This window comes from Oryzias melastigma, linkage group LG1, assembly GCF_002922805.2.
Source record: "Oryzias melastigma strain HK-1 linkage group LG1, ASM292280v2, whole genome shotgun sequence".
Classification (NCBI taxonomy): Eukaryota; Metazoa; Chordata; class Actinopteri; order Beloniformes; family Adrianichthyidae; genus Oryzias; species Oryzias melastigma.
This window is the reverse complement of record NC_050512.1, coordinates 1,927,411-1,949,537: the sequence shown is the minus strand read 5'-3', so window position 1 is coordinate 1,949,537 and position 22,127 is coordinate 1,927,411. Positions and strand designations below refer to the sequence as shown.

At 40.0% G+C, this 22,127-nt stretch overlaps 1 protein-coding gene across 1 annotated transcript; it reads right to left on the bottom strand.

The window, feature by feature from the left end:
• Window positions 1–453: 453 nt before the first annotated feature.
• LOC112137171 (neuronal acetylcholine receptor subunit beta-2) lies at window positions 454–17,964 on the bottom strand. Its single transcript, XM_024259332.2, has 8 exons — window positions 17,451–17,964; window positions 10,943–11,088; window positions 7,414–7,458; window positions 5,811–5,920; window positions 5,204–5,730; window positions 2,530–3,020; window positions 1,531–1,670; window positions 454–1,448 (listed from the first exon to the last, which is right to left on the bottom strand). The coding sequence occupies exons 1-8, from the start codon at window positions 17,494–17,496 to the stop codon at window positions 1,433–1,435; spliced, it is 1,521 nt and encodes a 506-aa protein (XP_024115100.1). The 5' UTR covers window positions 17,497–17,964; the 3' UTR covers window positions 454–1,432.
• Window positions 17,965–22,127: the final 4,163 nt, after the last annotated feature.

Here is a 22,127-nt window from a genome sequence, read left to right as displayed (position 1 = left end):
TTATTCTAGAATAATATTCCGGCTTTTTATTATTAATAGTTATGTTAAAAATTGACATTCTGCTAGCTTTTTGGAGTATTTTGGCATTTACTAAGATTTTTTAGGCTGTTTTGGAGTTTAGCTAATATTTCAGCTAAATACTAGCTGTTTTGGCTAATTTAGGGTTTTTTCTGCTTTTTTAGGATATTTTGAAGTGTATTTATTTTTTCAGCTACATGAACTGACTCTCAGAACTTGTCTAACTTTTTTTTCTAGTTTTTTAGTTTAATCTGCCATTTAGCTAATATTTCAGCTGGCTATCAGCTATCAATTTCAGCATCTTCAGCAGACAAATTCAGCTTACAGCATTCACACTAGCATTATCACAGGTAATGCTGTATATCTAGTTCATAATTATGGTAAAAGTTAAGGTTTTAAAGTTTTAAAAATGTAGTTTTAGAGTGTTTGATAAATGTTTATCCTGTTCAGACCTAAGGTGTGTTTAGGATTGACTTTTCTTCCAAAAGTGTGATTAATTCTAATTTATTATCCTTTTTGTATCTCCTGAGACTCGTACTCCAAAGTCTGAAAGGTACAGCAGCAAAAATCTGGAAGGAGATCTTTTGGAATGGTACAGTTTGATTGAGCATGATACATGGGAATCAGCTGATTAAATCTTTGTTTTCTTGTAAAATCGGTTTTTGTAGGAGGTGTAAATGGGGGTTAAGGCAGATATCAAAGGCAAAGATTGAGGTGCAAAAGAAAGGATTCAGGTTTTCCTCTCAAACAGTGAAAAATCGGTCTGAATGTCTACACTTCTGTTTGCGAAGCACAAAGAATTCCTGTGTCTGTGTTTGCTGTAGCATTTTGTCTTGAGTTTGTGTGAACAGACTTCTAGAAGTGATGCTGTAAAACTAAATGAAAACCCTCAAAAGCAGCAGACAAATTCAAAGAACAGACTGATAAAGCAAGAGGAGAATAAAAGGTGTTTTTAAAAGGATAAAGTGTTTCAGTGCAGCTTCAGCAAAGGTGGAGAAAACACGGAGCTCAAACAAAAAGTGTGTAATTTCAGTGTAACTTCAAAAGTGGAAAAAGATTCTTGAAAATGTCTGTTTAGTGACTGCTGATGCCACCGGAGCAGCGGTGAGAGGAGACCAGAGCGCCGTCACTGCGCACGGTCATGAGGCCAAAGGTGAGGAGGAGTCCAACAGGAAAGACTCTTTATATTGTCTGTTTTTTTCACTTTTGCAAAGTTTAAGTCATCCTGCTGGAAGAAAAAGCTGCTGATTTCAGATCGACGTTTGTCAATGTTCCTGTATGGGTGGAGTTCCTTAACTGAGACTTGACCATCTCCATCCTGAATCCAAACACATCAAGCCTCCTCACATCGTCTCATATGTGGACCCCTGGCAGTCTTTTGTCACAGCTTTCCTTCTTTTGTGCAACTGAAATCCTAAAAGTCTCCGTATCTGAAAAAACACAACAAGCATGAAGTTCAGGACAAACTTTCTGCTGAAGCCAAACAGGAAATATTCTGCATCAGACGCTCACTCTGTGTCGTCAGCTGTGTTGTAGCTTTGGAAGAGCGGCTGCATGAAGAGTCCCAGAGTTCCCACCACACACACCAGGATGAAGATCCACAGGAAGAGACGGTCGATCACCATGGCAACGTACTTCCAGTCCTGGATGATCTGCAACCGAACCACAGACTCAGATCGTCACACGAAGAAATGTTTTTACTCTTGTCATTCAATAGAGGACTACTTGTAGTTTTTACTGTCGTGATATTATTTTGAAGTAATACACCCCCCCCCACACACACACACACAGCCTCACAGAGAAACATTCCTGTTTTACTCATTTCTCTCCAAAACAATTAAAACAAAGTGCTGTGAAAGTGGTTATTTTTAGCTTCCAGGTGAAGTCTCTCATCAACTGTGGCTGTGAAGCATTTTTAGACAAACCTGAGAGAGCCAAACATCATTGTAATCAAGATCTCTTGATGAAACAGCTGCCAGGAGGAACTACAGCTGGAATATGTGGTGGTTAAAATAACTTCGCTTCATCAAAGTTTGAAAGAACAATGGTTTGAGTTCAGTGTAAAGAAAAAAGTAAAGCAAGAAAAAGACGATCTGCTGGATGACCTCCTCTGTTGTTGCTTTTCTAGTCGTCACACTACAAGGACGCAATGACACACATCAAGGAACACATTCATCTCACCTACTTCCTCACTGCTCACATGTTGTGTAAGTGTTTACTGTGAGCTGTCATCCACATCCTGTCCATAAAAAAACTCTGCATGAACATTTTGCTAAACCGGCTCACAGAATGGTCTATGACTGATGTTTTGAGCAGGTCTTCTGTGAGTCTACACAGGTTTGGCTTCACATCACAGATTTTTCTCAGCCCGTATCCACCCGCAAGGACAGATGGGACCAAGACATAAATCAAAGAAAGTTCTAATATTTGAAAATGTTGGTCTCTTTTTCCTGCTTATCATTCAAAAACACATTTATCTCATCAATCTGCTGTCATGTTAAGTCAGCTCACCCCTTCATCGTCATCTTCTGTCTTCATGTGGTCAGCGATGTATCTCACTCCCTCCATCGCCTCATCCAGATCTGCATCCCGCTGATCAGCACAAGATCTCTGGAAGTCTGACAGCCCTCCTCCTCCATCTGAGATGTCCCCCACCTTCCAGCAACACCTGTGCGCCAAGTCCTCGTTCACATAGAAGGAGTCGCTGTCCGTCGGGATTCCACTGAGTCTGTTTCTGGAGTACTGCCAGTTTCCTGCGATGCTCTGGAAATTGTTTTTGGAGTTTGGATTCTTTCTGGGATTCTTCTGCCGGGGTTTGTGGCGAGCTTTGGAAGAGCCTGGACGCCTCATGAGGAGAAAGGTCGGGAGGCGGACCAAGAAGATGCGTTTGGCCCACTCAGGCATGAAGTGGGTGGACGGGGAGCGATGGTGCACATTGAGGACACAGACCGTGCTGACGATGGAAAATGTGACCAGCACCATGGTGAACATCAGGTATTTACCTGGAAAAGATGGAGGCAAATGTCAGTTTTTCAGAGACGGTTCCAGTACATCACATGTGTTAAGTCGAGGCCCGGGGTCCGGATCCGGCCCTCTGGGTAATTCTATCCAGCCCTCCAGATCATTTTATTCTATTGTTATTAATGGCCTGATGTCATCTTGTGCTCATTTCTAACTTGTATTATTCTGACAAAATATATTTTTATGGAGAGTAAAATATTGAAAGTTATTTAAGGTTTAAGTTGATTTATTCTGGAATAATATTCCTGCATTCTTATTATTCAAAAAGTTATAGTTGTAAAGTTTTAAAAACTGTCATTCTCCTAGCTTTTTGGACTATTAGGGAATTTACTGAGATTTTTTAGGCTATTTTGGGGTTTAGCTAATATTTCAGCTACATGCTAACTGTTTTGGCTAATTTAAGACTTGATTCAGTTTTTTAGGCTATATTGAAGTTAAGCTATTTTTTTTCAGCGACATGCAAGATGTTTTTTTGTTGTTTTTGATTTAGTCGTTTAGGCTAATTTGACATTTAGCTAATATTTTAGCTGACTATCAGCTTCAGCGTTTTCAGCTATCAGCCTCCACATTTTTAGCCATCAATTTCAGCATCTTCAGCGGCCAAATTCAGCTTACAGCATTCACACTAGCATCATTGCAGGTAATGCTATATATCTAGCTCATAATTATGCTAAAAAGTTTTGGTTTTAAAGTTTGAATTATTTAGTTTTAGAGTTTTCAATAAATCTTTATTCTGTTCGGCCCGCGACCTAAGGTGTGTTTTGGATTTTGGCGCCTTGTGCGATTGAGTTTGACTCTCCTGCATGAAACAGTTTTGACCCGTACCTCTTGAGGGCCATCAGCTGTTGTAAGTCCATAGAAAAATGGAATGAAATGGTTGGGGTGGAGCCGCTGTAGCCACCCGTTGATTGGCAGAAAGTGATGACAACATGAGCAAGCATCAGTATAGCACTAAGCTAGCAATGCCATTTTCCTCTTTACGGTGGTATTCTTCTTAACCGCCCACAATCCTCTTCAAACAACAGTAAGTCCTAAAGTTCCCCCACTTTTTCGCATTTCTTGATTCATGGTTTCACTTCACAGATTTTTTTTCAGTCTCGTAACTCCTCTTTTTTGTCAAAAAAACTCCAGCAACCCAAGATGCTTATATGATTTGTTTCCTTCCAACGGTGCAGCGAGGCTACGGGAATTTTACAGGAGTGGAGTGCAGTTGAAAAGCACACCAGCCTGTCAGCACACACATATAGCGAGCCTGCATGGAGAAATGGCATCAGTTGACTCAGAAGCAGCTCGAAAATTTCCTGATAATCACGAAGGATAATTATAATCAAGAGCAGGTTTTTATTATGGATGAAAATGGCAAATTCTGGATGGAGATGCCCTGTCGCACTTAACTAAGGGCGGAGGAAGTGCACACGTTTTTTTAAAGCACAGAGTGACAGTCCTTGTGAAAAGCTCACAGTCTATTGTTCTGTTGAGCAATACTCCAATGTTCTTTAATAAATGTTTACAAAGCATGATCAGAAGTGTTTTTGTTGAGTATGGATCGGAACGGACATTCTTTGGCCGCGGGGATGAGATGGAGAGCTTAAGTTCTGTGGATTTTTGGAGGTCTCCGGTCCCAAACCCCTGGGAATATAGGGGGGTGGAGGGGTGGGGGTGGGGCCATTGTATATAAGCAAAAGCAAAGCAAGAAAAAAAATAACTGCTAGATGACATCCATTGTTGTTGCTTTACAATGACAGTCAGCAGTCTACACCACCCCCACGCCATAAAAACAAACCACTCAGTGGAACCAAGACTGAACAGAGTAGAAAATCTCACCAGAATTAACTGGTCCGTACTGTACTACTCCATACCGTACCGTACCGGACCGCTCAGTGGAAACAAGGCTAATCTGTCATGGTACAAAGGTACCATGGCAACTGTCTCCTCCCTGATTTTGTCTGTTTCTAGTTTAGTTTTATTTCATTATGAATTATTTTTTTCTTCTTCCAAATAAGAAATTTGTCACTAGATTGCATGAAACCAACAGAGTTAGAGCGATCAAGACACCAAGAAAGACTGAGACCTCCTGTCTCAGAGCATGCATTAACAGATTAGCCCTAAAGAGGATTCCCCTGCGGTTTTCCCAGGCTGCAGTAAACAGGAAAAACTGACAAACCTATGAGGGGCACTGCCAGAGATGTGGGCGGGACTATTTTGGAGATCAGCAGCAGGAACACAGTGAGAGCCAGCAGCACGGAGATGCACAGCGTCATTTTCTGCCTGCAGTCTGAGGGCAGGTAGAACACCAGGATAGCCAGAGACGTGATGAGCACACACGGGATGATCAGGTTGATGGTGTAAAACAGAGGCTTCCTCTTGATCACAAAATCATAGGTGATGTCCAGGTAGGTGATGTCGTTGGGGTCCTCGTTTTTGCGTCCAGGAAGCGAGACGATGTCCCACTCTCCACTTGGTGTGAAATCGTCCCGGCTGGCAAAGTCACTGGTGAGCATCAGGTCCACCTCCGTGTGGTCGTAGGTCCAGGAGCGGAACTTCAGGGTGCAGTTCTGCTGGTCAAAAGGGAAGTTCTGCACCTCGATGGCACAGGCTGACTTGTAGATGGCTGGAGGGAGCCAGAAGATGTCGCCTGTGTTGGAGACCACAGCGTTGCAGTAGAAGGAAACCTCGTAGACGCCGTCAGCACTGGAAGAGACACAGGTCTGGTGAAGAATCTGGAAACATCAGAGAGCGATGGACATTTCTGTTCTGAAGTGAACACTCACTTGTTGTAGAGCACAATATCAGGAAGCCAGATGAGTTTGGAGGGTATTCGCAGTTTCTTGATGCCCTCGTATTTATCTGGGTCCCACCTCAGTCTGTAGTCGTTCCACTCCTGCACATAGATGGCGCCAAAAGCACAACACTGGAATAATGTAATTCTAGTGGATTCTGAAGCGGAGAAAAGATGTTACGCAGTGAAGTGATTACATAATCAACGTGAACCAGATGATTTTGTCATCGAGAAAAAACAAACAAAAAATGCTTTTCTCCACTTCAGACGATTGATTGATTGATTGATTAGATTGATTGATTGATTGATTGATTGATTGATTAATTGGTTGATTGCATAAATGGTTAAAGAAGTCAAATGTCAAAAAGCATGTGTTACAGTGGTCTCTTGGTTTTTGTCGGGGTTATTCTTTTCCCTTTTGTCCCTTTCGGGGTTACGGGGCTGATGGAGCCTAACCTGGCCACTACTGGGTGAAGGCAGGATACACCCTGAAATGTGTCGCAGAGCCTCAATCACACCTTGGGGCAATTTAGAGTAACCAATTAACCTATGAAGCATGTTTTTTGGGATGGTGGGAGGAAGCCGGAGAAAGCCCACGAATGGGTTTGCTCATACTTTCTTCTTCTGGAATAAGGTGTAATGCTATAGTGTGATCGCCACCTAGTGGCCAAACTGAAACGTCCTCCAGGAGAAGCAGAACAATTGTTGAAGCTTCTCCTTTAGAGAATCCATGTAACTCTGGATGATATTAACAATCTCATTATTTCACTGATACATTTTATAGGATGTGAACTGGATCAGATTAATATAAATATATTCAAAACACATTATTCATGTATTCCTAAACGTAGGATTCTAAATGTATAAACTGTGTAAACTCAAAATTTAATTGAAATCAATGAATTGAAAGAATCGAGAAAAAAACAAAAGAAATCAATCCAGGCTCTGGTGAATCGAATCGATTCTGGGCAATATCCAGCTCTACCTCATAGAAGAATGAGTCTAGGATTACTGAATAAAAACAAAGATCTGATCAAGATCAAAGATGTATGTAAATGTGACAAAATCCAGCCAGCAAGGCCAAATGGGGCCCACATGGTTAAACAGTGGGCAGAAAATGTGGACCCTGAATGGGTTTGTCTACAGTTTCTTTGGTGGTCCCACCTGTGTTTGCCCACATTAGCTTAAATAAACACTCAGTGGGTTAGCTCACTATGCTAGCCAGCTGCCTGGTGGAAAACGTAGCATGCTAGTGTGCTCTTTTGTAGGAAGCTAGCAAGCTCCAATGTAGCATGATAGTGAGCTCCTCTACAATGAGCTAAGTAGCTCTGTTTTATTGAACTAGCAAATTCTTCTGTATTGCTGGCTGGGAATAATTGATTGACAAGGTCAACAACTAATCAGGATGCAGAACAATTTGTGCTGCGGAGGAGAAAAACAGAAAAAAAGAGATGCGATTTTTTACTGAGAACAATCAGCAAATTAGCAAGACCTCAACCACAAAACACAGGGACCACTGTAATTAGGAGTCGCCGGTATCATCACCATTGTTACACAGAGAAATGAATAAAACACACAAATGAAAGAAACTTTACCTGAAAGAGCCACAGGTTGGTGGTCATGATCTGTTCTCGTTCATTCTGAAAGAAAACAGCAAAGCAGCAATATGAAACATAAATGAAAGTCTATTTTTCAGTCAACAATTGTCTTCTCGTTTTCTGACTGTCTTGACTGTAGTCAGAGTCTCCATGGAAACCAAACCAAAAAGCTGATTTCCTAATTGTGTTTGGGTTTATTGGCAATCCACCTGTGTGAAAATAATGAACATTTTTGTTTTGATTGCTTGAAATAAACCATTTCCAAACATGTTTGTCGTATTGTACAATTGAATTACCTAAAGGTCCCTATCAAATCCCATTTACTCCTTAAAATTAATGAAACACTATGTACTGAACTGTGGCTGTGGTGCAGGGACTTCAAAGCCAGCAAAAAGTTGACTTTCTATGAGATTAAAAATTACAATCAGTTCAAATCAACCCAAGAGCTCATCAGGTTTATCAAAGGACCAACAGGCCCACATCTCCTGCTGTGAGATGTTTCTAGGGTGACCTAAAAAACAGGCAAAACAATCATATTCTCATAGAAATCAAAGCAACGTAGCACTGGCAAGAGAGAAAACAGCCCACCACAATTAAACCAAGACATCGATTCAAATAGAAAGACATAACAGAAGCAGAACAACATGGAAAGAAGTTCAGTCAAGGTCAGAGATCAGTGAGAAAGATTGCTGAGAAAAAGACAATAATCCAAGCGCAACAGGAGAGTTTGGAGTGACCTGGTCAAAGATCATCCGTTTATGGTTTTATGGCGTGATTTTAGGTAGGCTCTTTATGCTGGAAAACCCTCCATCCATCCATCCATCCATCCTATCAGCTTCTTCCGCTTATCCGGGACCGGGTCGCGGGGGCAGCAGTCTAAGCAAAGATGTCCAGACTTCCCTCTCCCCAGTCACTTCCTCCAGCTCCTCTGGGGGGACCCCGAGGCGTTCCAAGGACAGCCGAGAGACATAGTCTCTCCAGTGTGTCCAGGGTCTTCCCTGGGGCCTCCACATAGTAGGACATGCCGGAACACCTCTCCAGGGAGGCGTCCAGGATGCATCCGGACCAGATGTCCGAGACACCTCAACTGGCTCCTCTCGATGCGGAGGAGAAGCGGCTCTACTCCGAGCTCTCTCCGGGTGACCAAGCTCCTCACCCTATCTCTAAGGGAGCGTCCAGCCACCCTCCAGAGAAAACTCATTTCAGCCGCTTGTAGTCGGGATCTCGTTCTTTCGGTCACGACCCAGAGCTCATGACCATAGGTGAGTACTGGAACGAAGATCGACCGTTAAATTGAGAGCTTTGCTTTCTGGATCAGCTCTTTTTTCACCAAAACAGACCGAAACAGTGACTACAAGACGGCAGACACCTTTACAATCCACCTGTAGATCTTACACTCAGATTTTCCCTCACTCATGAACAAGACCCCAAGATATTTAAACTCCTCCACCTGAGGCAGGAGCACTCCACCCACACAAAGAAGACAAACTACCTTCCTTCCGAGAATTGTGTATGGAGAGAAATTAGACAAGAATTATGCACGCACAAATCCAAGTGAGTCTAATTTCTCTCCATAATTGTGGTCTCAGACTTCAGGTGCATTCACAACGAACGCAAATCGCGTGGCAGAGGCGGCCAGCTCCAATGTTAGTCAATGGCACAGGCATGCTCTGAAACAAAATGAAGTCCTGCGGTGTGATATGAACGATGGGTACGGCTCTGAATCGCTCAGCAGCTTGATTTGAGCAACGAGGGGCATGACCAAAATGTAAATACCTGAAGTTTGACAGGTCGCTGCGTCGCATCTGCCAATCAGGAACTCAGCTTTGGACACATGATGTTTTCAGTGACCCAATCAGCAGATAGAATATTAGTCCAAAGCAAATGTTTTTGTCCAGAACGTTCGCCCTTTTTCCTTTAACTGTTTGAGCCGCCAGTTCCCAGAGCTCATTTGGCTACTTTAGGGTGAAGGAGGGATACACTGGACAGATCAACAGCTTTCTCTCCCACGTGGAGCTCAACCGCTCGAAAAGCTGACAGAAAAAGAGACCTTGCGGAGGCTGCCAACTCAGTTCTCATCAAGACATTAAAAAAAGGAAAAAGGTCTCCGAGTTTTATTTTCCCCCCTTGAATTAATACGAGACCGTGAGCCTTCAAGCTCAGCCACAGAGACACAGAAACACCACAGAAGCGGCTGTCATACAAACACAGCCCCCAACCCGGAAAATCTTTAAATAGTATTCATGTGAACCCAAACCCGCACGCGAAAGAGAGGCGGGACAAGTGAATTTGTCACGCAAATCGCATTCAGTGTGAAAGCACCTTGGCGATGCTGACCCTCATCCCAGCCGCTTCATACTTGGCTGCAAACAGATCCAGTACATGCTGGAGGTCCTGAGTCCATGAAGCCAACAGAACAACATCATCTGCAAAGAGCAGAGATGAAATCCTGTGGTCCCCAAACCAGATCCCCTCCGGTTCCTGGATGCGTCTAGAAATTCTGTCCATTCTGTATAACCAGAACTGGTGATAAAGGATGGAGTCCAACATGCACCTGGAACAGGTCTGACTTACTGCTGGCTATGTGAACCAAGATCCTGCTACAGTTAAACCAGGGATCTGCAACCTGCGGCTCCAGAGCCAACCATAGTGGCTCTCTGGAAAAAGAAATGTAAAATAATACATTTTTTCTTTAATGTAAGAGTAACTAAATTAGCCTTTAATTCATTTAGATTAGTTAAGCTTATAAATGTATGGCACCTAGAAGATAAATTGTCAATATTTTTACATCCCTGCTGCCCTGAAGAGACCTTGATCGCTCTATGCTTCAGATTTTAACTCAATTTCTTAAATGTTTTACCAAAACTTTAGTAAAAAGGAGTTTGATAATTTATTAGTTTATAGCTCACATCATCTTGTGCTGCACAACAACGGTCAGTAGGTGTCCAGAGTCACACTGGGATGATGTTGTTTGGAACAGCGTGTCTTTTATTTTGAAATCATATGAGATTCTGTCAGAAGTCAAAAACAATTTCACATTTTGAGAAAATGCTAGTTTTGCCTTATATTTCTGTTTTTATTCTTGCCAAAAAAGAAATATAATTCATATATAATATATTTAAAAAATGTAATGAATACAAAGTGGTATTAGATTTTCTTAAAGGGTAAAATAAGACTTTGTGGCTCCTCCCAAATGTCTGTTTTACTGTTAAAGGTTGCAGACCTCTGGTTTATACGGAGTCTGAACAGCCGTCAGAGACACACAGAACGCCTTCTGCAAATCCACAAAACATACATGGACTGGATGAGTGAACTCAAACCCTCCAGCAGTAGAGGGTGGAGGCCCTCTAATAAGGCTGAATTCAAATCAGATCTGCAGAGGAGTGGGAGCTTGGAAAAGCAGAAAGTTCAACGTTTGGCTGAATTCTATTGATAAAAATCTCAATTTAATGTTCACTATCTGTTGCATTATTTATTTATATTTGACAAAACCGGGATGTTTGCTAGAACAATGAAGTACACTCACCACACTGATGAGCTGCGACAGAGACACCTGAATGGAGATGGTGACCTGTTGGCTCTTATTAACAGCTGGTCTGATCAGTTTGTTGTAGCGCTCGGGACCCAGCAGGTAGTTCACCAGGCGCTCCTCTGCGTTCTCCGCTCGGCTGCCTGCACAAACACAAAGTTTCAACAAGAACATTCAATCAAGTTTCAGTGCAACTTTGCAATAATAAATGCCATTGTTCTGCAAACCGCTGCTTGCAAACAGAAATGACATTTCTGCACAGCAGAGTCCGTTTCCTGTGAGATGATCCTTCAGCTTTGTGTTTCTGCAGCTCTTCAGCCTGAAAGGAGTAAAAGATTTCAACGCTCTCTTTTAGGCTTCTGCTGTCAAAGTGCCAACTCTGTCAAACAAATGTGACAACGGCAGCGGAGCGTCTCATGTTTGGATGGCGTCCCACTCCGCGCCGCATGGACCGTCTGTCTCTGAGAGATTACAACAGCGAGCCGTCAGTGAGCACAGATGTTCTTTATTCAGAGTTAACCAACTATTTCAACCGTGCAGGTCACACTGAAAGTCAGTGATTTAGTCTGAAGAGAATAAATGAGATCACTTATGTCTGCTGCACTGCGGCCTCATCTGCCACAGACATCATTCAACAAGAATGTGGTTTCACATCAGCTCTACAAACTTCATTTGTGTTTCTATGAGAGGCAGACAGAGATGAGCCTTCAAACTGGATTCTCTACACAGACTCTGGTGATTATTTTTCTGCAGTTAAACATCCAAATGTTATTTTTCACATACATCTGCATACATAAAACAACATGTAGTGACATGAATTGCATGGCTGTTTAATGGAGTATAAGGCCTAAGTATAAGAGAAGTAAGCATAAAAAAATAAATGTAAATACAATATATAATAACTAAGCAGACTACTATACGGTATATACAGCACATGTCAAAGTCAAGGCCCGGGAGCCGGATCCAGCCATCCAGGTAATTCTATGCGGCCCTCCAAATCATTTTATTTGGAGCAGGAGCAGGCAAAATGGAGATGTCAAACCAGGCAAAATTCAAAAACGATGAGTGAGGACAAGCAGGGGTCAAAAACAGAGAAACGGGATTAGAGACCCACTCAGCCTTTCAGCAATGCTTAACAAGACTTCACACTGAACTCTGATTGGAGTCAGGCTAAATACTGTTGAGATGATTGTCTGATGTGGAACAGCTGGTGAAACTTAGGAGCAGAGAGCAAAGGCTGATGGGAGATGCAGTGAGGAAAAAGCTCAGGAGGATGTTAAAACTCAGGTGATGGCTCCCTCTGGTGGTCAACTGTGGAGGAGGATGGTTCAGCTGTGAACGTTATCTTGCGCTCATTTCTAACTTGTATAATTTTGACAAAATATATTTTTAGAGAGAGTAAAATATTGAAAATTATTTAAGGTTTAAGTTGATTTATTCAGGAATAATATTCCTGTCTTTTTATTATTCATAATTAGGTTAAAAAGTTAAAGTTTTAAAGTTCTAAAAATTGTCATTCTGATAGCTTTTAGGACTATTTTTTACTTTTACTGAGATTTTTTAGGTTATTTTGGAGTTAGCTATGTTTTAGCTAGCTGTTCTGGCCAATGTAGAGTTTTCTTTTGAGTTTTTTAAGCTAATATTTACATGCTATCTGCTTTGACTAAATTAGTTTTTTTCAGTTTTTTAGGATATTTTGAAGTTTAGCATTTTTTTCCATGATGCTAGCTTTAGCTAATTTTGGATTTTTTTTTGTTTTTTAGGCTATTTTGAAACTTAGCAATTCTTTCAGCTAAATGCTAGCTGTTTTGGCTAACGTCTGTTTTTTTAGGGCTAACTTAGCATTTAGTTAATGTTTTAGCTGGCTATCAGCTTCAGCATTTTCAGCTTTTAATGTCAGTGATTCCATCTATCAGCTTTAGTGTTTTTAGCTATCAATTTCAGCATTTTCAACTATTAGCACTAGCATCTTCAGCGGCCAAATTCAGCTTACAGCATTCACACTAACATTATCGTAGGTAATGCTATGTATCTAGTTCATTATTATGTTTAAAAATTACAGTTTTAAAGTTTTAAAAATGTAGTTTTTGAGTGTTCAATAAATGTTTATCCTGTTCGTCCCGTGACCTAAAGTGTGTTTTGGATTTTGGCCCCTTGTGCGAATGAGTTTGACACCCCTGCTAGAGTATAGAGTCTATAAGGGAACTACAAGCACTGACCGCACTGACCCCATGAGTACATGGAAGGAAGAATCCCAGAAGTTCTGTAGTTGAAATGGTAGTTTAATCATCCACAGGAATCATCAGAATCTACTCTGATTCCATATTAAAGACAGGTTTGAAAGCTTTACCCAGATCTGTTGTACTTTGAGAGTTATGCTTTTGGGTCCTCTGTGGCTCAGGAGTACTGCATTGTCAAACATTATTACACAATAAAATTCAAACTAAACCTTTCAGGCCTTCCAGGAAACACAAGCACTGCCAGAAAAAGGGCTGAACACTGTGAGGAGTGGTGTGAGCGTCAGCGGGGGCATGAATGTTTCAAATCATTTAGGATGAGGGTCCCTGTGCTCTGACGGATGCTGCAATAGTGAGCTCACTTTTGATGTTGGAGCATCTTCTGGTGAAAACACTGAAACCGAACAGCTGATGAAATGAAGCACACTTTCAATGCATTTGGATGCTTTTCTGACTGAGCAAGCTAGTCTTATATAAAACAGTTACAGGATGTTAGATGAAATCGTAATGGGCTGAACTTTAATACACGTTTGTGTCCTCAGATCACTTTGTTATAAAAGTCATTTAATAAACGAAAAGTCAAATCTCTGGTCTTTGTTCCAACAACAGACTCTATATTTGGTCATTCAAGTATGTTCCTTAAAAGACAAGAGATGGGACTTTTCTGGTTGTAGCGATAAAATAGCTGCATGTAAATTATTCACAGGTCCATCTGCTGGTGCCCACAAAGACTTTCATAAAAGCAGCACACATGGTCTCTCTGAGTGTTTTTCATGCTCACCTTTTCTCTCAGAAACTCAATATTACATCACATCCCCCTTATTGCCACCATCAAAACTCTATCAGACTGAAGCAAAATAACTGTTACTGATGTGTAATTGAGGGTAAAAAGACCCAATCCTAAAGTTTGTCATTCAAATGGAGGAGAGTTGAAGCATTATAATTGTTCTAGATCAGGAGTGTCAAACTCATTCACACAAGGGGCCAAAATCCAAAACACACCTTAGGTCGAACAGGATAAACATTTATTGAACACTCTAAAACTACATTTTAAAACTTTAAAATTGTAACTTTTTAACATAATTATGAACTAGATATATAGCATTACCTGTGATAATGTTACTGTGAATGCTGTAAGCTGAATTTGGCTGCTGAAGATGCTGAAATTGATAACTGAAAACGCTGAAGCTGATAGCCAGCTAAAATATAAGCTAAATACCAAATTAGCCAAAAAACTGGAAAAATGTATAATTTAGCCAAAACTGCTAGCTAGCATGAAGCTAAAAAATTAGCTTGACCCCAAAAAACCTAAAAAAAAGGCTAAATTTGCCAAAACAGTTAGCATGTACCTGAAATATAAGCTAACTCAAAAATAGCCAAAAAAATTGTAGTAAATACCAAAATAGTCCAAATAAAACATAACTTTTAACATAATTATGAATTATAAAGAGACAGGAATATATAACTCCAGAATAAATCAACCTAAATCTTAAATAACTGTTTTACTCTCCACAAAAATATATTTGGTCAAAATTATTCTAGTTAGAAATGAGCACAAGATAACATCGGGTCATTAATAAGAATAGAATTTAATGATCTGGAGGGCCGGATAGAACTACCCGCAGGGCCGGATCCGGCCCCCGGGCCTTGACTTTGACACATGCTTTAGAGCTTCAGACTGGCCCTTTGCATTTCTATTTAGATGAAAGCTCCTTTGCAGGAGTTTCCTCTGACAAAGGATGCTGGCTCTGACCGTCACAGATGTTCACACAGTGTGGCTGCACCAGCCAAGGCTCAGTGGATCTGTTCCAAGCGCTCAGCATCACAGGTCAGCAGCTGACGGTTCAACAAATATCTTTTACTTCTTGTTGGTAGGTCTCCTCTTTTAGTCTTATTTCATCTGTCCTACCTCAGACCACAAGAATACATCCTAAGACTCATCTTAAGAACCATTCCTTTGTGTTTTTGTCATACAGATGATGCTCCAGAACCCCAATTATAAACTTCTGAGAGCAAGAATACATTTTTCTGGCAAAAACGATACAACTCAAGTTGAATAACAAAAAAAAAAATGCTGAGAAATGAATATTCTTTCACATTATTATTTTTTTAAGAATACTCAAATTTAAAGATTTATGTTTGCAAACACTGCTAGTAATGTTCAAGGCCAAAGATGTTTATGTTGGTTTACAAAAACTTGTGTTATAAATGAAGGAAGCAGCAGAAGAAATGATGACTTTAAAGTATAGAAAAACTACACTTAAACAATGATTGATTTGCATGCAGCATGATGTCAATATAAAGTTCCAGATTATAATGTTGTCAGAATGTTTACTAAGCATTCACACTATAGTGATTCTCCTGCTCCTTTTCAGCGTGAAAAAATTGAATCACACTTTCAGCGATTTCATCAACCCTCCGATCAAAAAAATCAGCTTTTTCAGGACATTACTGCTTGTACTTTTAGCATTCATAAACTTGATAGTTTTTGAAATATTGAGCTAAATATGCCTAATAGAAATGAATGAGAAAGTCTTCAAATTTAAAATTTAAGTAGATTAGTAACAAGCTTTTAAATATCTTCATGGACTGTTTTCATCTTTTATATGGTTTAAAAAAAATCTGGAGTTTGTCCAATATTTTAGCAACATGCTAACATTTTTGGCTAATTTGTTATATACCGAGGTTTTATAGGCTAATTTAGAGCTTAGCTTCTATTTTAGCATCATGCTAACGTTTTGGACTAATTCAGTTTACTGAGGAATTTAAGGCTAATTTGAAGTTTAGCTAGTATTTAAGTAATACACCAAATATTTTTGCAAAATTGGCATTTATTAGGGATTTTGGGGCTATTTTACTACACATTTTCAGAAATTTAGGCATTTTTTCAGTTATTTAACAAAAATTTCCAGTCTTTTAGCAAATATAACATTTTGCTAATACTTTTTTCATTTTCAGCCAATCTCTTCATCACTTCAAGTAAATTGTGTCGCCATTTTCAGCAAAAAGCTGCAGCATCTTCAGCGACTACTTTCAGCTAAAAGCATTCACACTAACATCATCACAGGTGATGCAACTTTTCTAGTTGTTATTATGATAGATTTTCCTTTTGTGTTTGTTTTCATTAGTCATCTATGTTTACAATGTGAAATAATAAGAATAGTGTAGTGATTTATAAGACTTGGTCTTCATCCTACTCCTGTTCTTTAAGTAGATTGTATTCATTGTGCATTCTAACTGAAAAAAGAAAATATATATATTTTTTCAGTTGAGAGTTCTAATAACATAAATATAAATAACACAAATAACACATTGATTTAAGTTAATTTTTCATCCCAAATCTTAAGTCAGACCTGTTAAAAATCACTTATTCGGGATGTATTTAAGTCTTTTGTTTTGTGTTTCTTGTGGCAAGTGGACGTTTAGTCTGTAATATGAAAGCATCATATTTGACTAGATTAAAGGCGCGTGCACACAGAACATCACACTCAGAACATCACACTCAGTCACCAGAGATAGGAAATGTCCGCTCTGCAGGACTGGTAAAAGTATGTTTATCAGTTTGTCTTTTTGTGGCTAAAAGCTGCAGTTATTTGTAGATTATTTCTGGGGTCGATGCAGAAAAATCTGCATTTATCCAGTAATCATGTCCCATGAATACAGAGATCTTCTCAGTTCTCTGCAGTTTGTCTAAGACAGCTTTCTTCATCTGTTATATATGTTTTTGTTTCCTTTAAGTCCTGATGTTGCTGCACTCACGAGCGCCGATAAAACGGATCTTTTCACCACAGACTGATGAGAAATATGCAGTTTGTGACCAAAGTGAGACAAAAGCTCAGCCTTAAAGTGAAGAAAGTGACACAAAGAAACAAAAGAAATGTATCTGCCTGTTGATTAAGATCAGAGCTAAAGACAAAGATCTCAAAATACTAGTTTATGTCCTAAAAGGTTATTTTTTTTTCTTTGCTCTGTGGGGTTATTAGACCAATAGGAACCCTTCTACAGTTTTTTTCTAAATGATCAGGCAGCTGTCGCTGTCCCGCTGATCCGAAATGTCCTTTCAGCGCTGCGTGTAGTCCTTCTAATGCGGGATTACCAACACACACACACCTCTAAGGTGAACAGGATTTCTGATTCTGTTCACCCGAACCCTTCTCATCAGCACCATGGACAGAGTCCGGTCTGAAGCAGCTGAGAGCTGGAGAACTGTGTGAATAAATGATGCTCCTGAGCCCGTTCAGAGAGCGGAGAAGAACGAACGAACTCACTTGTTACAGAGAAAAGGCACATCAAAAGGACAGCGTTGGATTTCATTTCCTCTTTCCCACTTTTTCTTTTAGATAATCCTGCAGAAAAAGGCGGTCCGATCCGTGCCAGTCCGAGCTGAAGAGTGAAGCCGTTCCTCCTTCCGTCCGTGCGTAAAAGCTGCACTTTCACAAATGTCAAGCTGCGCCAAAAGAGGAAAACTTTAGGAGAAAGGCTTCAGCAGAGGAGATGCTTTCCTGAAGAAAACGTCACGTTCTCGATGTGTCGCAGCCTCCGCGCGCTCTCCAGTCCACAGCAGACCCGAAAGAACCCGAAACCGACGGGTGTTCAAATGGATCCTCTCTGGAGCCAGAAGTCCTGACGAGGTCCAGACGGATGATGGTCTGAACTGACTGAACCTGAAGAGCCTGGAGCGCTCAGCTGCAGCGAGTTCGCTTCTGCAGCGCGTGCTGCATGGGCATGCACGCGACAGGCACGCGACAAGTCTCACTCACAGGACGTCCTTTCTCTTTTTCTTCAGCGTTACTGCGTGTTTAGACTTACTTTAGGTCAGGAGGGTCAAACTCAATCACACTAGGAGCCAAAATCAAAAAACACACCTTAGAGCGAACAGGATAAACATCTATTGAACACTCAAAAGCTACATTTTTAAAAGCTTTTAAAATGTAACTTTTTACCATGATTATGAACTAGATATATAGCATTACCTGTGATAATGCTAGAGTGAATGATGTAAGCTGAAGATGCTGAAATTGATAGCTGAAATCACTGAAACTCATATCTGAAATCATTATTGTTTTTGAAATATTGAGTAAAATATGCCCCATAGGAGGTTAATATAAATTCAAATTCTTCAAAAACTCTGCACGTTGAAACTTTTTTAACTTCTGCACACTTTCAGCTAAAGACACCATTCAAACTTTAAAACTACAGTTTTTTTTTTTTTATTTTTTTCTTTAGTGGTGGTGGGCTGGGGAAGGCAATTGGGAAATTAGGTTTTAATTTAGCAGCATACCTTATGTTCTTGGCTTAATTAGACATTTTTCCAGTTTTTAGACAAAGTTGGAGTTTAGCTAATATATTAGCATTATGCTTACTGTTTAGGCAAAATAGACTTTTTTCCCAGATTTTTTAGCCAATTTGGAAATTAGCTGATATTTTAACATCATGTTTTGTTAAACATAGATTTTTTTTCAGTTTTTGGCTAATTTGGAGTTTTGCTGATATTTTAGCATTATGTCAGCTGTTTGAGACAGATACATTTTTTCTACTTTTTTGGATAATTTACCACTTAGCTAATATTGTGGCAATCTTTCAGATTTGGCATTTTCAGCTATCATATTAGCTTGAGCATTTTCAGAAATCAGCTCTGGCATCTTCAGCAGCCACATTCAGCTTACAGCATTATCACAGGTAATTATAAATCTAGTTGTTTTTATCTTCATCAAATGAGTACTCCTAAATACTCATCATCTGTTCTGAAACTGCTTTATATTCACATGGTGGCATTATGAGAGCGTGCACACGCACACCACAGGACTGAGATGCTCGCAGCCGTTTCCGTGCAGCTCATGCATGAAGCAGCTTCTGTTTCAGCTACAGGATTCAACTTTTCTACCTTTTTTTCCAACAGCTGACATGCAAACCTATAAAGATTCATGCACGCTCGTTTCTCCTGCTCATCTCACAGGAGAAACAGATGATTTACTGCAGCCATCGCTGATGCCCCCGTGCATAAATCCATCGCGGTCCGGGCCATATAAGTAACACATTACTCCCTTACACGGCCCAGTGGAGATTTCAATCTGCTATAATGGAAGTGGGGGGGTCTGCTTCAGTCAAGTTAACTGGCACAAAGCTGCCACATTTTGCAGCAATTCACTGCACACACACACACACAGAGGACTGACACTGCAGTCCACACATAAAATACAACACAACATGGAGGCGTTTTTTCTCTTTACAGCAGAACCTCTGAGTTTGAAACAAGAAAAGCAATTTCAATAAGAGCTAAAGCTCAGCAATGAATAGGATTTATACCTCATCAAGATACTTCCAATAAAAAAAAAAAAAACTCATTTTGGGGATTTTTCAGATTTGCAATAAGTGGTTTTTGGTGTGAAAGTAAAACACAAATGTTCCAAGAACAAATCCAAACTGAACTTTAACAAAACCCACAAAATTGCTGCAAAGATTTAAGGAATCTTTCTACATATTTACTCTATATTTGAGTGAATGTTTAGTCAGCATTCACACTACAGTGACCCTCCTGCTCCTTTCTGTACGTGTTTTGGCACGTAAAAACTCAATCACAGAGATTTTCTGGAAACTTCTAAAACGTTCAGCTCGTTCAGGACATCACTGCTTGCATTTTATGTATTTATAAACGTTAAAGTTTTTGAAATATTGAGCAAAATATGCCCAAAGGAAAGTAATGAGAAAGTCGTCAAATTTCAATATTTTAAGTAGATTCGTAACAAATCTTTAAATATATTTATGGACTGTTTTGATATTTTATAGTAACTTACAAAAAAGTTACCTAATATTTTAGCAACTTACTAACATTTTTGGCAACTTTGTCATCTACTGGGGTATTTACAGGCTAATTTAGAGTTTAGCTCATATTTTAGTCTTTATTTCCTGGCAAGTTTGAGCCTTTTTATGGGAAGACACTACTGTAACAACATAAGTTCAAGCGGAAGCCTTCCAATGAAAAGTCTTTGTAAATACATTTGAAGACACATTTCGGGCTCCTACGTACAAATGTGCAGCCATTGAACACACATTGCAAGTTAAACTAGGTTGAGCTTTGGTATTGATGTATGAACTACCATACATTTCTTTTCTTCACAAAAGTGCCAACCAGTTGAAAACGGATCATGGAGGAGAAGTTAAGAACTGCAGTTTGTGCCCGTCCAGATTTCTATGACACACGTCTTTCATTTACTGGAATAGAGCTGTGAAAGAAAAAGCCTGGAGCCAAATTCACCAGATTTGCACCACTTTGACATTTCGCTCCAAGCCTCTTCTAACTGTAGGTGCGAGTAAACAGAAGCAAAAGAAGAAGAAGCCCCTCCCTGCTTGTCCAATGTGAACACCATGGGCTGAATGCAGATTAAAAAATACACATTTAGCATGTTCTGATGATACCACCTTCTTGACATAGAAATAATGTAATTAGAAAGAGACGTTTTTCCGGCCACATTAGATTTATAGATTTATCTTCGGTGTTGGTCGGCCTTTTTTGATGCTATCCAGTTTTTCCGGAAAAGTCCATCTTAAAAATGGCTTATGCAATAAATCAGCAACTAAATCAAATTATCTGCCTTCTTCTGTTGTTAACTGCAAAACAGCGAGTAATTAAAACAAAAAAAATCCAGAGTAGCTACTGACCACGGCCTAGAGCAGGGGTCTCAAACTCAATTTCGCTGGGGCCACTGGAGGCAGAGTCTGGGTGAGGCTGGGCCGGATTAAGATTTCCACAAGAAAAGCTCTGATAAAACATTCCAGTGTTCTCAGATATTTTTGTTTTTAACATAAAATAATGAATAAAATAAATAATTATATGAAATAATGAATTAAACAGCAGGAAAATCAGTATGGAAGTTTTTTAGTTCCATCAGACTCTGAATTTTTTATGTTGAATTTCTGACCCATCGAAATTTTAAGTCTCGAAATTAAAAACACTGATTTTTTTAAGATAGAAAATATTTTTGGGAGCATAAAATTCTGCTGTTTAAAAAGCAAGGGTTGAAAAAAAAATCAGAATAAAAATTCAGAGGTTAGAAAAATTCAGCATAAAAAATTCTGAGTCTGATGGAACTAAAAAACTTCCATAAAGCAGTAATACATTAAAATAATAATAATGACCATACAACAGATACAGACAACTGAAGAAACCACATATTGACTGACTAGAGAAAACTCATTATTTTTGTTCAGTTTCAAATGTCTGTATTAACAGATCCTCCTTCAGAGTGAGAGAGAATCCCCGATACCGAGAAAATCGTTGAAGGATTTCATTTCTTGAAGATTTTTATAGAACTCCTCACAATAAATAAATCTGATCTACGTGTCTTCCGGCTGCATCAGTGCGCATTCGGGGGGGCTGCTGGGGGCAAACGCTCTTAGCAGAATATCGGACTTCTATCGTGTTTAAATGGACTGGAATGCGCGCCGACACAGTCGGTGTGTGAACCTTAAAATTCACAGACACGCGCACGCATGTGCGAGCCAAGCTCAGGATCACATGATTGACAGGAGGGAGCAGCGGATCGCAGCGCGGGGCGGGCTACAGGTTTGCGGCTCGGAGCTTTGGGAGCTCTGATTTAATAGAAAGAAGTGGTGGGCCGTGCATTTCACACCTAGGCCTTCAGTAGTGCTCCGGCCATGTCCACACGTAGCCGGGTATTTCTACAAACGCATATCTGCTGACCTCCGTTTTAGAAAAAAGTGTTGCGTCCACACGTGATCGTTTTAAAATTAATTCCATCCACACATCACCGCATACTTGCGCTCTCTGGTCGTGTTTTTAAACAGAAAAAGGTCCAGCGGCTTACTTGCTGGAATGGTTATTTCAAAAAAAAAAACGCTGAACAGGTTTCTCACCTGAGACTGTCAATAGACTCTGCGTGGCACGCGCTCTCCAGACAGAGCTGTGACGTCACCGCAATGCTCCT

Bases quoted from the DNA above. Each gene is read 5' to 3' on its own strand.
- LOC112137171 (XM_024259332.2), bottom strand. From the start codon at position 17,496: ATGAAATCCAACGCTGTCCTTTTGATGTGCCTTTTCTCTGTAACAA. The intron at 7,459-10,942 runs GTGAGTGTACTT...GTTTTCTTTCAG, and splicing joins TGTCGCAGCTCATCAGTGTG to AATGAACGAGAACAGATCAT. The intron at 5,731-5,810 runs GTGAGTGTTCAC...TGTCTCTTCCAG, and splicing joins GATATTGTGCTCTACAACAA to TGCTGACGGCGTCTACGAGG.